Source organism: Jaculus jaculus, chromosome 8, assembly GCF_020740685.1.
Source record: "Jaculus jaculus isolate mJacJac1 chromosome 8, mJacJac1.mat.Y.cur, whole genome shotgun sequence".
NCBI classification, from domain to species: Eukaryota; Metazoa; Chordata; class Mammalia; order Rodentia; family Dipodidae; genus Jaculus; species Jaculus jaculus.
Window position 1 is genome coordinate 15,704,410 of NC_059109.1, and position 17,718 is coordinate 15,722,127.

Here is a 17,718-nt window from a genome sequence, read left to right on the forward strand (position 1 = left end):
CGAAGCTTGCCACGCCCCCTAGCTGAGTTCTTATGCTTTTTGTATAACAAGTGGGTCCCTAAATATTGTGATAGAACCTAAAATGGGGCGCTATTCAGTCACCAAGGGGCTCTGTATAGTTGTGCACCCTGCCCACAAAATTCACAGGTTGAGATCCTAATCCCTGTGGTGATGGGTTTGAGAGGAGCAGTGGCCTTGGAGGAGGTAACTGCATCATGAGGGTGGAGCCCTCCCCTGACTGAAATCAGCATCCTTTGTAAAACAGGCTCCAGGGAGACCCTCCTCCCTTGCGACCCTGTGAGGGCCCAGTGAGAAAGCAGCATCAAAGAACCAGAAAACAGACACGGAGTCTGGCCACCCCTCGATCTTGGACGTCCCAGGCTCTAGAACTGTGGAAAGAAATGTGTGTCTGCTGCTTCTAACATATCTGGCCTGTGCTCCTAGGGATAATTCCGGAGATGTTTGATAAGTGTGTGAAATAGGCCTTCAGATGAACAGGGCATGTTATCCAAATAGTATACAACGTGAGTATGGATGGACCCAATTTAAGACTATATACAAATAAGCATTGAGAAATGACGGGCAGTAAGTGACCCTGCCTAGGTTGAGCATGCATCTGGGGGAATCTAGTGTGAAGCCTGCCTTGTTCTGCTTTGGCCAGAAACTTCCAGAGAGCCAGGTACTTGAGGGGTGGTCTTCAGGACCAGGCCATAAGCAAACCTGCTGCTCAAACAGCTGAACACTATGCCAGCTTCCTCTTCAGCATAGGAGCTCTGCCAGCCCTTATTCTAATGATGATCTTAGTGTTTTCCGTGCCCATGAGGTTCATGGCGACACTGCATTAAGGAAAATGTAGTGCAGATTTAAGCTTTGTTCTCCTGAAAGTACCCAGCATGTTCTAAGTATGAGGACTCACTTTATTTATTTTGATTTTTTTTTTCCTAAGACAGGATCTCACTCTAGCCTAGGCTGACCTGAAACTTACTCTGTAGCCCAGGCTGACCTTGAACTCATGGTGATCCTTTTACCTCAGCCTCTTGAGTGCTGGGATTGAAAGCGTGCCTCACCACATCTGGCTCAGGGCCCACATTAGAACACAGAATAAAAGAGATGGTGCATATACTATATGCATGTATAGTATCGATATGATTTTTCCATCCTGTTGGGTTTAAGTGAAAATCAAAAGAATAAATTAAAAATATACATGAGAGCCGGGCATGGTGACACATGCCTTTAATCCCAACACTTGGGAGACCAAGGTAGGAGAGTCACTGTGAGTTGGAGGCCAGCCTGAGACTACAGAGTGAGTTCCAGGTCAATCTAGGCTAGGGTGCGACCCTACTTTGTGAAACCAAACAAACAAAAGAAAAAAGAAACCACACATGTGTTCCAGGGACTTCAGGAAGCCTGACTTGGTTACTGCTCTGTGTGCTGACTACAAATAATTCACTGCGTAGAAGCCATGAGTGTGGGGCTCTACCGCCATCTGGTGGTAAATTCTCAGAAATGCCTATTTTTGTTCCTTGAAATATTTCATTTTACGTCAAAGGATAAATTCAATAGAAACTGGCTCTCAAGATGTAACCCTCAGAGCAGCTGAATCAGTCAACATCACTAGCTCATTAGAAATACAAATTCTCTTGAGTTGGAGGGATTGCTTAGCAGTTAAGGCACTTGCTTGCAAAGCCAAAGGACCCAGGTTCGACTCCCCAGGACCCAAGTAAGAAAGATGCACAAGGGGGCACATGCATGTGGAGTTCGTTTGCAGTGGCTGGAGGCCCTGACGTGCCTATTCTCTCTGTCCCTCTCTCTCTCTCTCTCTCTCTCTCTCTCTCTCTCTCTCTCTCTCTCTCTCTCCCTGCCTATTTCTGTATCTGTCTCTCTCAAATAAATAAATAAAAATTAAAAATGCAAATTCTCATAACCTGCCTTAAACCTGTTGCAGTAGAGCTGTAAGCGTAGGGCCCAGCAACTTATGTTTTAATGAGATCACCCCTAGCCAGGCACTGCATATTGAAGATAAGGCCACTGCTTTAAACAACTAGGTTTCTTGTCCTGATCAAGTTGCAACTCAGGCTGGGGAGAGATGGCTCAGTGGATAAGACATTGCAAAGCCCATTTGTAATCCCAGCACTCAGGATGAGGAAACAGGGGGCCCTGGAGCCAGCCAGCTAGCTTGACTAGCCTCATTGGTGAGCTCTAGGTTCAAGTGAGAGCCATGCCTCAATAATTAAGGTGGAGAGCAATTAATCAAGGAAAGCACCTTACTTCTGGCCTCCACACACATTCATGCACACACACACACACACACACACACACACACACACACACACACACATGAATGCATACACACACACACACACAAAAGTGACACTTCCATTCACTGTGGCCAACCAGGAATACCAAGGAGGGACCCATGTATAAAACCCACTCCTTACCATGCACTGATGAGTGGGAGCTCCGTGCCACACCCCACTAACCAGGAGGTTATATTGTAGACTGGAGGGGATCCTGCCACAGAGACTGACTCCACCAGATGCACACCTGAGCGAGCTGTCCCAGAAGCACCCTGAGAGACTAGAAACCAGTGATCCGGTTAGCACCAAATAACTCAAGTGCAGACGGTGGGTTCCTCCCGTCTGCATGCACACATGAAACTCCCAGAGCCCTAACCCATCAGCTGTCATCAGGGAGAAGCACCTAGACAGCCACTGTTCCTCTTGTCACCAAAAGAGAAAAATGTGACATCCTGGTGTCAAGAGTCTAAGAGTGATTCCATAGCAAAGTACAATAGCCACAACGAGCCAAAGGTCTCTAACTTGTACACTTGGAATACTTCCACACAGACAACCCGCCGCAGTGGTGACAGCCACCCTCTCTTTCCCGTGGTCTCTGGTAACGCCAGGGGCAGGCAGCGGGTCCTCCCTCGGGACACAGCACACGAGGAACCTCTAGGGTACTTGAATGTTTACTCATGGTGTGAGCTGAGCACACAGGCAGAAAACGGCAAGTTCAAATCCTGGCTTTCTTGCTTCTCAACTCAGCTAAGCAGCATAAGCTCTCAAAGACTCAGTTTCTCATTTATCAAGTGGGGACTGTGACATTTGTGGCAGACAGAAATTTACATGGGAGAAAGTTTAATGAGACTGCAGACTTTATTAAAAAAAAAAAACAGCACAGGGGTGGAGAGATGGCTCAGAGGTCAAGGTGCTTGCCTGTGAAACCTAAGGACCCATGTTTCACTCTCCAGATCCCACATCAGCCAGACGCACAAAGGTGAGGTAAGCGCAAGGTCACACATGCCCACTAGGTGGCGCAAGCGTCTGGCGTTCGATTTCAGCGGCTGAGGCCCTGGTGTGCCAATTCTCTCTCACTCTTGCTTGCTCTCTCTCTCTCTCTCTCTCTCTCTCCCTCTTTCTCTCTCTCTCTCTTTCAAACTAAAAATAAATAAAATTATTTTTTTTTTTAAAGCACAAGGGGCTGGAGATATAACTCAGTGGTTAAGATGCTTGTCTGCAAAGACTAACGTCCCAGTTTGATTACCCAGGACCCTCGTAAAGCCAAACACAAGGTAGCACATGCACTTGGAATTTGTTTATAGTGGCTAGAGGCCCTGGCGTGTGTTCATTCTCTCTCTCTCTCTCTCTCTCTCTCTCTTTCTCAAATAATTTTAAAAAAAAATATTAAAATATCCAGCACAAAATTTTAATATTGCTTTCATTCCAATTTGGCACTGGATAAAAGACAGCTATTTACAGTTCAGATTATAAAGAGTTCAAGGGAAATATCTTTCTCTCTCTTTTTTTTTTTTTTTTTTTTTTTTTTTTTTTTTTTTTGAGGTAGGGTCTCACTGTAGCTCAGGCTGTCCTGGAATTCACTCTGTAGTCTTAGGGTGGCCTCGAACTCACAGCGATTCTCCTACCTCTGCCTCCCGAGTGCTGGGATTAAAGGCATGCACCACCACGCCCAGCTTCTTTCTCTTTTTGATCTTTGCATGCCCAGTTCTTGCCACAACCCTGGGCACACAGTAGGTATTCAATATGTGATCAGTAGTTCTACTGGACTGTCTATTCAGAGTGTCAAGGATCTCTGGGTTCCAATCTCCCCCCCATCCCATCTGTGTGTATTGGGGGAAAGGAGAAGAAAGTGAAAGGCTACAAAGAAAATCAAGGGGCTGGAGACATGGCTCAGTAGTTAAGGCACTTGCCTTCAAAGCCAGATTCAATTCCCCAGTACCCACGTAAAGCCAGATGCACAAAGTGGTGTGTACATCTGAAGTCTGTTTATAGTGGCTTGAGGCCCTGGCACTCCCACTATCTTCCTCTCCTATCTCTTCTCTATTTCTCTCTGCTTGCAAATAAATAAAAATAATTTTAAGTAAAGAAAATCAAACCTAAGAATGACCTCCTCTTAGCCTTGTTTTCCTCATACACAGAATGGAGGAGATAGAATCATGACATGGGCTTCTGGGGACTAGATGAAAAAAATAAATGGAAGCTACCCACTTTCACAGAGAGCATTAGGCAGGAGAATATAATTAAATATCAAATTGATCAGATAAAAGCATATAGTCACCCATAACTATTGAGCTCAATGGTTGAGTTTATGTTGCCAAAATTAAATTGGTGCCAGTAGAGCAAAGGAAGAAATAGACTGTCTCATACAAGAGCCTCAGCCCTCCCTCTTACCCCCGCCCGCTCCCTTTCTAACCCCCCAGGAGGAGGAAGTATGTTGCTCCTGGAGCATTACAGATCCGCAGAGCATTTGGTGGAAGGGAGGTGGGGACCAGCGAGAAAGGGCTGTGGGTCCTCGGCTTCAGGAGTTTGGAGGGATAGGACGGCATGCAAAGGGAAGGGGGAAAGGCCAACAGCACCTGCTCTGTAGACCAGACATTTTCATCCAGTGGGACTTGATCCCCTCCCTGCTCTGGAATTGGGACAGCACATCGGATCACAGAGTGCCGCTGTCTAACACACCACCAAATTCAGGTGGCTATACCAGCATGCTGTTTGAATAGTGTCACTGTCTGAGTGTGCCAGAACACAGAGTGTGAACAACAATAAAAGGCCCAGCCTGACCCACATACCCAAAGAATGCTTAAGCTGGTTGAAACAAGAGAGAGACTTTGGACAAGCAGCAAAGATCATGTGATTTCAAGGCTGAAAGTCCTCTTGCAACCCACCTCCAAGCTCACCTGCCCTCAGGTCAGACATTTTTAGGCAAAAGGCTCAAAAATTACACACTTGAAAAATCAACATATAAATGAGTGTATCATCTTTTTCTCCTTATAAAGACTAAAGCTGTGGGTGAAAAAGCAAAAAAACAAATAAACAAAAACAGAAGAACCGATACTCAACATCCTAAAGAACTTGATATAAAAGGAAAAGGAGGGCTGGAGGGATGGCTTAGCAGTTAAGGCATTTGTCTGAAAAGCCAAAGGACCCAGGTTCGATTCCTCAGGATACACATAAGCCAGATGCACAAGGGGGCGCATGTATGTGGAAGTTCATTTGCACCGGCTAGAGCCCTAGCGTGCCCATTCTCTCTCTTTTTCTCTATCAAATAAAATATTAATAAAAAAATAAAAGGAAAAGGAGCACAAGTTGGAAGTCTGAAGGCCCTGAGAGACAACTGTGCCATGTGTCGACCCTCAGTGCCCACCATGTACTGCCAGCCTCACAGTGGGGCTCCCGGGGAACACGTTGTCCAGAGGACCCGCAGGCAAGCAGAGCCGAGTGAGACCACTGCGCCCAAGAGGGGTCAACGTAAACGCTGTGGGAAATGGAGTCAGCCGAGCCCTGACTAGTGAGTGGTCAGGAAGAAGGACAAGGGCAGGTCCTCAGGGGGACATGGTTACCAACCCCAACCCCTGCTGCCTGCCTTAAATGTCACAAAGCAGACCTTTGGCCCAAATACAAGACCAAGTATCGCCGGGTGGCCTCGAGGACGCTGAACGGCAGCTGTCGTAGTAGGTCGAGAACCAGTGGCAAAACGCTGCTGGCCTCACATAGTAATAATCATGATTTTTATATTTATTAAGCACTTCTTGGGTTAGAGAGATGGCTTGGCGGCTAAGGCATCTATGTGCCTGGAAAGCCAAAGGGCCCAGGTTCGATTCCCCAGGACCCATGTAAGCCAGATGCACAAGGTGGCACATGCGTCTGGAGTTCATTTGCAGGGGCTACAGACCCTGGCGTGCCCAGTCTCTCTCTCTGTCTGTCTCCTCTCTATCTCTCTCACTCTTTATATGGAAATAAATAAATAAAATAAAATAAATATTTTTTTAAAAAAGCACTTCTTGGCCAGGACCTGTAATACATACTTTATAATAATAATCTTTGGTTATAGTTCATAGTAGGGTCTTTATTACACCCACTTTGTAGATGAGGAAAACAAAGCTTCCAGGGCAGAAAATGGTAAAGCGGGGGAAAGAACGTTGGCACGAGAAGCAAGACGTAGCAGGAAAAAGAGGACTAGTTGACGACAGAACTAACATGTGGTGGTTTGATTCAGGTGTCCCCCATAAACTTAGGTGTTCTGGATGCCAGGCTCCCAGCTGACGGAGATTTGGGAATTAACACCTCCTGGAGGGAATGTATTGTTGGGGATGGGCTATGGGTGTTATAGCCAGTGTCCCCTTGCCAGTGTTTGGCACACTCTCCTGTTGCTATTGTCTACCTGATGTTGGCCAGGGGCTGATGTCCACCCTCTGCTCACATCGTCGTTTTCCCCTGCCATCATGGAGCTCCCCCCTCGAGCCTGTAAGCCAAAATAAACCTCTTTTTCACACAAGCTGCTCTTGGTCGGGTGGCTTCTGCCAGCAATGCGAACCTCACTGCAACATACCAGAACACGGGATCCGGGAGGCCGGCTCAGTGGGGTAAAGCACTCACTGAGCAAGCACGGGGGCCCCGAGTTCAATCATCAGCACCCATGTCAAAAGCCGAGCAGGGCAGCTGGGAGCAATAATGGCTCAGCAGTTAAGAGCAACTGCTGTTTAAGCATGAGAGCCTTCTGACTGGAGACCACCAAGTTGGACTCCCCCTTCTGACATACACAGCTGGACATAGCCACACGTATCTGTACCCCGCCCACATCTGCAAGAGGCAGAGACTAGAGAAGCAAGCGATGGAGCTCACCGACAAATAGAGACTCCTAGTGAAGGGAGAAACTTGCTCACAGAAAATAGACAGATGAGTGATGAAAAACAAATAAGACAAGGCTGGAGAGATGGCTTAGTGGTTAAGGCATTTGCCTGCAAAGCCAAACCAGGTTCAATTTCCCAAGACCCACATAAGCCAGATGCACATGGGGGCACATGCATCTGGAGTCCTTTTGCAGTGACTGGAGGCCCTGGGGTGCCCATTCTTTCTCTCCCTCTCTCTGTCTCTCTCAAATAAATAAATAATTTTTTTTTTTAAAAAAAGGATGCCCCATGTTCTCCTCTGGCTTACACACATACACATGTGCATACACCACACATCACACCCACAAACACACACATGCAAATAAAATATCAAGCATGAGCGTGCGCACCTGTGAGCCCAGAGCCGAGCAGGGTAAAGCCGGGACAATCGCCTCAGCCAGTGTAGCTGAAAAGCAGGGAGGCCCAGGTTCAAAGGCAGACTCTACCTCAGGGCAATGAGGCAGAGCAGCGACAGAGGAGGTGACCCGGTATCTTCCCCTGGCTTCTGCACACGTGTGCATACTATACATGCACGGCATACAAACCCCCCACACACGAACACCAAATTAAAATGACCTGGTCCCCCTCACTAAAGAACTAGGAACGTCACGTCTGAAAGTCGGAGAGGGACATGTGACCAATAGGCCCAGGAGGACAGCGGCTGTGATCACCTGACACGTGTGTATCTGTAATAATAATTTCATCCATATAGAGCAGGCCTGTGTCCTGGGCCACAGGCAGGATGTCAATCCGATGAACGAACACGGAGTTGCTCGCGGGAGAAGGCTGGAGATCCTCGGAGGGCCACAGACATGCATCCCACAGGTTGGTGCACGTGAACTGCCAGCTGCAAAGGCAGGCGGGAGGCGCTCAGGCGGATGAAGGACTCCATGCGTGCTGAACTGCTTAGTCTCAGGTAGCTCTGTGGACCTCAAGCTCAGCTCCGCTTTGGCTACGATGCTGACAAGTCCCATTTTCAGTGACTCTTTCAGGCTGGAGGGATGGCTTAGCAGTTAAAGCATCTGCTGCAAAGCTCAAGGACCCAGGTTCAATTCCCCTGGACCCATGTAAGCCAGATGCACAAGGTGGTGCATGCGTCTGGAATTCATTTTCAGTGGCTGGAGGCCCAGGCACACCCATTCTCTCTCTCTCTCTTAAATAAATATAAAATTAAGTGAAATTTTTCATTCACCATACTCGTTATCAGCAGCATTTTTAAATTGCAATATAGGACTGGACAGATAGATGGTTTAGCGGTTAAGGCACTTACCCACAAAGCCTAAGGACCCAGGTTTGATTGCCCGGGATCCACATAAGCCAGATACATAATGTGGTGCATACATCTGGAGTTTGTTTGCAGTGGCTAGAGGCCCTGGCATGTCCATTCTCTCTCTCTCTTTCTCTCTCTGTATCTATCTCTCTCAAATAAATAACAAGTAATTACAATGTAACTGTTTCAAGCAGATTATGTTAGACTCTAACCACAAAGAGGATGGACACTTCCAGTCTTTACTAACTCACTTGGATTTTAAACCACATGCAAGACCCATAAGAAGTATCTGGAAAGAGCGCAGGACCAAGGGACTGAAGTGCCTGAACTTTATTCCGGAGTCACTGGCCAAATGCCTTTTGGTGAAACGCATATTCTCAGGGTCTCAATTTTCCTCATCCATCACATCAAAGAATGTGTTATAAGTGCTGTCCTAAATCTAATACTCTAAGATTCTGCCCCGATGAGAAATGTCTGAACTCCTGCTGGAGACTGACTTCTGAGCCAAACTGCATTGTCAATTAGATTAAGTGGGGTCTCCTCACGTTAGTGTTTGTGGCCGAAATATAAGACAGTACTTCAGGCAAACTATGGCTCCCCAAGACAGCCCAGAATGGTCGAATCCACCCACACCTCAACTCGCATAGCTACCTCTCGGGGCTGGGCTCCACGAGACTCCAGTTGCAGGTGCTGTTCTTCTTGATGACATTTCGTAAGCCCGATGTGAAAGACACCGTCACCCTCAGGGTCGTGCGCGTGTGGCCTTTGTATGCAATACACAGCTGCGAACGCCAAGCAAGTCCTTCAATTCCTTAATGCAAGAAGCAAATCCCCTCCCACATGTGGTGAGGCGCCCACACCTCTAGACTGTTGCCATGTGCCACGAAGGAGCCCAGTTCCTGCCCTCTTGGAGTTTCCAATCTAGCTGGGAACCTATATCCATTCTCAACAAAACTGGGGGAAAACACAATAACTGGTTTTATTTTGAGGCCACCCCAACAGACTGGCCTTTTTTTTTTTTTATGTGACAGAGCAAGAGAAAGAGAGAGAGAGAGAAGAGAGAGAGATGGAGAGAGAATTGCTGTGCCAGGGCCTCAGCCCCTGTAATCGGATTCCAGACACATGCGCCACCTCATGCGCATGTGCAACCTTGTCCGCTTGTGTCACGCTGTGCATCTGGCTTACGTGGGCTCTAAAGAGTCGAACAGGGGTCCTTGGGCTTTGCAGGCCAACACCTTAACTGCTAAGCTATCTCTCCAGCCCAACAACTGCTTGTTATGATGAAAAAAATAAAATTCACCAGAGCTGTTAAAAGCGTACTGCTGGGGCGAGAGCGATGGCTGAGTCATCACAGACACCTGCTTGCAAAGCCTGAAGGCCTTGGTTCAATTCCCTAGTACCCACAGAAAGCCAGATGCACAGCATGACAACTGTTTCTGGAGTTTGTTTGCAGTGGCAAGAGGCCCTGGCACGCCCATACTCTTCCTCCCTCTCTCTCTCTCTCCCTCTCTCTCTCTCTGCTACCCCAGAAAGACTCACTCTAGTTCCCAAGAGGCAAATGAGCTGCACTTCTTGTTGCTGTTTTTTTTTTGTTGTTTGTTTGTTTGTTTGTTTGTTTGTTTGTCTTTGAGGTATGATCTCACTCTAGCACAGGCTGACCCGTAATGCACTATGTAGTCTCAGGGCAGCCTCGAACTCACGTTGATCCTCCTACCTCTGCCTCCTGAGTGCTGGGATTAAAGGTGTGCGCCACCACGCCCAGCTAAAGTTGCACTTCTTTATGAAGATGGCAGAGCTACTGAACCAAGGATAAGCAATATTCAAGCAATGTCACAATAGATAGATGATTGATAGATCAATGACAGACAGATAGACAGACAGACAGGAGATAAATAGATTCATTTCCAGGTAACTGTATACAAGTGGGACCTCGTTCATACCCAAAACAGCGGCTAGGAGATTGAACCCTCAGCCTAAAATCCCTCAATAAAACACAGCACTCATTCATTTGTGCTTCAGGTATTTATAGTTGTTTTTTTTTTTTTTTTTTCAATTTTGAACTCAGAGAATATCAGCCCCACCCATCCTGCCTGCTCTGGGGAGATGAGGACTGCTACTCACCCATGGGTACTGATCCAGCCGATAGCCTTTCTCTGCGGCCAAGGGGTCTAAGACAAGGTGTCGGGGCCGGTGGAGGCTGAACCTGCCACAGAAGGGCTCCGTCGCACTGGTGAGAACCCCGTCAGAGCTGGAGCCTTGTAGGCCTGGATGCAGTTCAGACAGAAACAGGAGCACACACACAGCCATTAAACAGGACAGAGCTTCCCACCGCATGGAGGACATGGGCTGTGATATCAGTCCCTCAACTCTTGAGAGAGATGGGCAGAGTTGATGTACCAACTTAAGGTTCTCGCCATGGGACGTTCTAGCTGTCCCAGAACAAGGGGTAATTATCATCATCCGTTCTATGCAGCAGGGCATGAAAATCCATTGAGAAGCAAGAGACAGAATGTCAACTAGGACTTACTCCTCTTTAGGATGGTTTTAAAAAAACCTCTCATCAGGGCGGGAGAGATGGCTTAACGGTTAAGCGCTTGCCTGTGAAGCCTAAGGACCCCGCTTCGAGTGCTCGATTCCCCAGCACCCACATTAGCCAGATGCACAAGGGGGCGCACGTGTCTGGAGTTTGTTTGCAGCGGCTGGAGGCCCTGGCATGCCCGTTCTCTCTCTATCTGCCTTTCTCACTCTGTCTGTCACTCTTAAATAAAATCTTTTTTAAAAAATCTCATCATGCCGGGCGTGGTGGCGCACGCCTTTAATCCCAGCACTCGGGAGGCAGAGGTAGGAGGATCGCCATGAGTTCAAGGCCACCCTGAGATGACAGAGTTAATTCCAGGTCAGCCTGGACCAGAGTGAGACCCTACCTTGAAAAACAAAAACAAAAACAAAAACAAAAAAAAAAAATCTCATCACATTTTGAGATTTTTTTGACCACTTTCTTAGTAATCATTCCTTTGTACAAACTGGCAACGGGGACACACACTAGTAATTCCAACTACTCCAGAAGCTAAGACAGGAAGATCTCGTGTTCAAGGCCAGCTTGAGCAATTTAGTGAGGCATTGTATCAAGATAAAACAAATAAAAATTAGGGGCTGGAGAGGTGGCTTAGGGGTTAAGGTGCTTCTCTGCAAAGCCAAAGGATCCCAGTTCGACTCTCCAGGACCCATGTAAGCCAGATGCACAAGGGGGCACATGCATCTGGAGTTCCTTTACAGTGGCTGGAGGCCCTAGAGCTCGCTCTCTCTCTCTCTCTCTCTCTCTCTCTCTCTCTCTCTCTCTCTAAAATAAGTAAGTAAATAAAATTTTAAAAGCTGTTAGCTTAGTGGTATAGATCTTGCCTAGCATTTGCAAAGCCCTGCAGTTTAATCTCCACTACCACCAAAACCAAATTTCTTTTATATATGTTTTTTATTATTACTATTTATTATTTATTTATTTTGGTTTTTTGAGGTAGAGTCTCACTCTAGCCCAGGCTGACCTGAAATTCGCTATGCATATTATCCCAGGACAATTTTCTGTTTATTTATTTATTTATTTATTTATTTATTTATCTTTGTTTTCAAGGTACTGTCTCGCTGTAGCCGAAGCTGACCTGGAATTCACTATGGAGTCTCAGGGTGGCCTGGAACTCACAGCGATCCTCCTGCCTCTGCCTCCCAAGTGCTGAGATTAAAAGCGTGCACCACCACGCCCGGCTCTTTCATATGCATTTTGAAATGAACAGGGCTTTAGAATTGTTGCCATTTCCGTCTATATCCTGGTCCTCATTCTCTGTTCGTCATGGGGCTGTCCGGGTGCCACTTCACCCTCCCCAGGCTTTAGGAGGAACGCCTCTTGTAATGACAGACACGCGAAGCACCTTCCTCGCATGCACAAGGCCACCCTCATGGCCACTCCATGTCCAGATCCAGTTTTCATGCTTTTATTTGACTCTATTAGTACCTTGGACAGGAAATGAAGATGGTTCCTATCTTAAAGGGGTGTGTGTGGCGGGGGTTGGGGGTGAGGGGAGGAACATGATAGAATAGAGAGTCAGAACCAAGCCAGGGACAGCACCTTGTTCAAATCCAAGCCGCAGTAGGATGTTGGCTGAAACAGGATCCAGTGTGCATTTTACTGCAAGTAATTCCTCAATGGCGGACTGAACCTATTAACAGGAAAAACATACCAGGCATTCATCTGGTGAGCCTAAAGACCACCCCTAGACCATGTCAACTCTCAGGATTTGAAGGAAAAAAATAAATCCCACCTGCTGGGCTGTGGCATTTGCAAGAATTGGTTGGCTGGAGACATTGTCCCAAGTAAGGAAAAAATTTCCTAGACCTTTCACGTTCAGCATCTGGTGAGTCGGGAGACATGAGAGTAACTGATGCAAGTTGGCCAGAGGTCAGTCTACAAAACACGCCTTCTTGGGTTACTGCTTTCATTTCATGAGTGTTTCGGTTTCCTAAATGCACGATGATCCAGGAATCACTGAAGAACACAGTGTCAGCATCTCATGAAAACTTGTCCTGGACCCAGCACGGTGGCGCATGCCTTTCATCCCAGCACTTGGGAGGCAGAGATAGGGGCATCTCTGTGAGTTCGAGGCCACCCTGAGACTACATAGTGAATTCCAGGTCAGCCTGGACTAGTGCAAAACCCTACCTTGAAAAACAAACAAAACAAACTAAAAAATAAACAGAAAACTTGTCCTGGAATAACACACATGAATGCCTCCCTATTTATTTGTGTCCCTTTGTTGAGAGTATGATGTAAAAGTCATCATTGCATGTCACACTATTGGACCTCCTCCTGAAAAGGTTTCTCCCAGGAGGGCGTCAGAGACAGATGCAACCACGTCACTTGTCACACGCTCCTGAAGGCTTACTCCATCACCGCTTTGCTTCCAACCACTTAGGCACATGACATGCATACTCTGAGTGAGATCTGTGAATCACGTCTTATTTCCTACTTTGACTCATGGCTATTTATGACCATGTGAATGTTAGAGTGGAATCTTTAGAGGGTAGAGTCCACACTGATTCATCTTTGTGTATCAAGAAAGTGAACAAGAAAAAATTGTGTCAGAATTATTCAACAAAAATAAGGGGCTACAGGGCTGGAGAGAGAGCTTAATGGTTAAGGCACTTGCCTGCAAAACCAAAGGACCTAGGTTTGATTACCCAGGACCCACATAAGCCAGATGCACAAGGTGGTGCCTGCTTCAGTAGTTCATTTCCAGAGGCTGGAGGCCCTGGCATTCCCATCCATGTTTTCTTTCTTTCTTTCTTTCTTTCTTTCTTTCTTTCTTTCTTTCTTTCTTTCTCCCTCTCCCTCTCCCTCTCCCTCTCCCTCTCCCTCTCCCTCTCTCTCTCTCTCTCTCTCTCTCTCTCTCTCTCTCTCTTTCTCCAATTAATAAATAAAAATAAAATATTTTTTAAATAAGGGGATTCAATAGAAAGACTCAAAGAATAATCTATAAAAATAAGAAATATAAACATGGCCCATAGGGAAATAACACCTGAATAGGTCAAAAAGTTATGGCGTTTCATTTTGTGTGTGCTTGTGTTTGTGTGTGTATGCACACATGTGTGTGCTCACTCCTGTGTGTATGTGTGCATGTGTGAGTGTGTGAGTGTGTGAGTGTGCTTTGGGAAATAAGTTCTCAAAAAAAAAAAAAAATCTTGCCTGGAAAGTAAACTCCTAAAACTGCACCAATGAGGACGACCATCTAACAATAATAAGGCTTAATTTTAAAAAAGTCTTCAGGGCTGGTTTGGAGGTTAAAGTGCTTGCCTTCAAAGCCAAAGGACCCAGGTTTGATTCTCCAGGACCAACATAAGCCAGATACACACGGTGGCACATGCATCTGAAGTTTGTTTGCAGGGGCTGGAGGCCCTGGTGCACCCATTCTCTCTCTCTCACTCTCTCTCATAATTTTTGTTGTTGTTGCTGTTGTTTTTCCAGTTAGGGTTTCACTCTAGCTCAGGCTGACCTGGAATTTGCTATGTAATCTCAGGGTGGCCTCGAACTCATGGCGATCCTCCTAGCTCTGTCTCCCGAGAGCTGGGATCAAAAAGGCATGCGCCACCACGCCCAGCTTCTAACAATTTTTTAAAAAGAAGGAAATTTCACAACCGCTGGGTTGATATCAGAATCCTTTACAGCAGAATTCACTGTAACCATAACTCAGGTTAACCTGGCTGGCAGCTGGTGGTCCGTCTACTAAGTCATACCTCACTTTTCCCCCAGCTAACGTTCATGGGAATGGGAGGACCCGCAGACCTGTATTTCTGGAAGTCTCTGGGCTCGCGCTCGGATCTGGTGTTTCTCCAGGAGGTAGGTGGGGACCACGTCAGGGTTCAGCCAAGTGTTGTGGACCTGGACACCGATTCTCATGCCTCGGCTGGGCGCTATTCCGTGATGCTCTGCTTCCAGGTAATACTTGGCTCCTCCCAACAGCTCCAGCTTGGGAGTCTTCTGGTTCCAGACCCCGTCATCCCCGTTCTGCTCCCAGGAGTCAAACCAGTCAGCAGTGCCCGCTCCGACGGAGGCCACCTGCACCTGCACCCAGGTACACCTGTCACGGCGAACGTCACGAAGCTCCCAGGCTGTGTTCTTAAATAGCATCTGGAGCGCTCATGTGGCATTGTGCTGTGGTCAGCCTTATCCAAAAGAATTTCTCCACTCACCTTACTCTGTGGTGGTTTGTGATTCATAACTCATTCTCAGTTGAATAGTACTTGATGCTCTAAGGAGGTATTTAAGGCAGGAATAGCACCCTGACGTAGTGGGTTTACACGATGGTATCAAAAGTCGTTTTAAGTCTTTAAGGGACCTGGAGTGACTTTAACTTATCAAATGTATGACTTTTCTCCAACTAACAGATCGATTTAAAAGACATATGCTAAAAATATTGCGGGGTGTGGGGGGGGGACTGGAGAGATGGATCAGAGGTTAAAGGAGCTTGCTTACAAAGCCTGACAGCCTGAGTTCAATTCCCCAGTACCCACGTAAAGCCAGATGATGCACACAGTATTGCATGTGTCTGGAGTTTGTTTGTAGTGGCAAGAGGCCCTGGCAGGTGTCCATTCTCTCTCTCATATATGAAAATGTGTTTGAAAAATACCGTGGGGCTAGAGAGACAGCTCAGCAGTTAAGGTGCTTGCCTGCAATGCCTAACAGCCTGGGTTCGATTCCCCAGGACCCATGGAAAGCCAGATGCACAAAGTAGTGCATGCATCTGGAGTTCATTTGCCATGGCCAGAGGCCCTGACACACCCATTCTTGTTCTTTCTTTCTCACTTTCTTTCTCTCTTACACATAATATATATACTTGATGGTTCTTTTTCACTGGCAGAGTGAATTTTGGCTGCTCTCTAAAGACATCTTTTCTTATCCTTCAAGGTAAACAAAAGAGGGATTTTTCACAAGGTTGATCCAGACAATAGAAATGCACAAGTTTTGGAGTCAGGCAGATCTGAATTTGAATTCTGAATATTCCTTTCATTATCCAGGCAGCCATGAATTGGCCATATAATCCTTCTAAGTCTCCGTTTCCTTATCTAGAGAATGGAGATCTGTGTATCTCACAGAGATACAATAAGTTAGAAACAAGGATGTAGGGCGGTGAAGATGGCTCAGCCATTAAAAGGCACTTGCTTGCAAAACCTGCCAGCCTGGGTTCAATTCCTCAGTACCACATAAAGCCAGATGCACAAAGTGGCACATGCATCTGGACTTCATTTTCAGTGGTAAGAGACCCTGATGCACCTATATTTTCCTTCTTTCTCTCTCTCTCTCTCTCTCTCTCTCTCTCTCTCTCTCTCTCTGTGTGTGTGTGTGTGTGTGTGTGTGTGTGTGTGTGTCCTTGCAAATAATTTTTTTTTTTTCAAAAGAAAAGAAACAGGGCTGGAGAGATGGCTTAGCCATTAAGCGCTTGCCTGTGAAGCCTAAGGATCCTGGTTCAAGGCTCAATTCCCCAGGACCCACATTAGCCAGATGCACAAGGGGGCACACGCATCTGGAGTTCATCTGTAGTGGCTGGAGGCCCTGGTGCACCCATTGTCTCTTTCTGTCTGCCTCTTTCTCTCTCTGTCTGCCGCTTTCAAATAACCAAACAAACAAACAAAAAAAGAAACGAAAAGAAATAAGGACCTAGAAATGTAGCATCACACTGAGTTTATATAAAGGCGCGATAAAGGGTAGGTAACATTATAGTCATCCAAATTGTTTTCTTGGTCACCTAGTGAATGTGAGAGTTTTAACTTCGATCCATTCTTTGCTTAAGGCCACAGGACTTGGAACAGAGAAGATGCAACCAAGAGGAAGGGTGATACCTTGGTCCTTGGTTCCTCTGACCAACTGAAATGCAAGGAGGCTTGGCTGTCTGCCTGGATCCAGAATGTGTAATTGTTCGTCTCGGGAGCCATGAAGAACCCACTGAGCCGTGATCTGTGATGGGAAAGAGCAGAACCATTAGTGGAGGACGCCGTGAAGCACCCCCATTGTTGAAGTAGCCCATGGGATGAATGAACCCCTGGAGCTCTCACAGCCTTTCTTCTCTGTACCCTAGCCTAATCATCCCACATTTGATATGGACTCCCCCACTTCTACAACATACCTGAAAGGGTGTCCTTCCCTCGGCCAAAATCTAGATGGAGAACTGGCATTCGGGACGATCTGCCACCTGTACCCCGGGGTGTCTTCAGTCAGTTCTACGTCCCCAGCTGCTTCTCCAACTTCAAAAAGAAGTCCTCGATTGCCTGTAAGACACATCAATTGATAGCCACAAACTGAAGGCTTTCCTCCCCAAACTGGAGGACTCCTTTCCAACTACGATGCACAGCCCATCTAGGAAGTGAGTCACTCACTGGAGACTAAGATGGGATCATCCAGTGATCATCCAGTGATCATCCAGTGAGAGGCTCTGTAACACTGCAAGTGTTCTGCAAAGCAGAAAATATTCCCTGGGTAGAAAGAGACCTGGTAAGAAACAGTGAGGGAGGGTCTCTCAGAGCACCAAAGAGGAGCAAGTAGTCTTTTTGTTGTTGTTGTTGTTTTGTGTTGTTTTTCGAGGTAGGGTCTCACTCTAGCCCAGGCTGACCTGGAATTCACTATGTCATCTCAGGGTGGCCTTGAACTCACAGTGATCCTCCTACCTCTGCCTCCCTAGTGCTGGGATTAAAGGCGTGTGCCACCACCCCCAGGCTTTTTACT

The 17,718-nt window shown here is 46.8% G+C and overlaps 1 protein-coding gene across 6 annotated transcripts in view; it reads right to left on the reverse strand.

Moving 5' to 3' along the window:
* The window catches only part of Pkhd1 (PKHD1 ciliary IPT domain containing fibrocystin/polyductin), a 507,380-nt gene that overhangs the window by 453,072 nt on the left and 36,590 nt on the right, over positions 1 to 17,718 (reverse strand). For 5 of the 6 annotated variants that reach the window (XM_045156516.1, XM_045156514.1, XM_045156512.1 and 2 more), the window contains 9 exons: positions 17,123 to 17,264; positions 16,839 to 16,953; positions 14,785 to 15,063; positions 12,767 to 12,856; positions 12,574 to 12,664; positions 10,578 to 10,720; positions 9,108 to 9,238; positions 7,858 to 8,033; positions 2,439 to 2,577 (listed from right to left, as the gene is read on the reverse strand). In XM_045156516.1, the coding sequence (XP_045012451.1) occupies positions 2,439 to 2,577; positions 7,858 to 8,033; positions 9,108 to 9,238; positions 10,578 to 10,720; positions 12,574 to 12,664; positions 12,767 to 12,856; positions 14,785 to 15,063; positions 16,839 to 16,953; positions 17,123 to 17,264 (1,306 nt within the window). Of the gene's footprint in view, positions 1 to 2,438; positions 2,578 to 7,857; positions 8,034 to 9,107; positions 9,239 to 10,577; positions 10,721 to 12,573; positions 12,665 to 12,766; positions 12,857 to 14,784; positions 15,064 to 16,838; positions 16,954 to 17,122; positions 17,265 to 17,718 lie in introns of those variants that run through there. The other variant, XM_045156518.1, reaches the window with a different exon arrangement.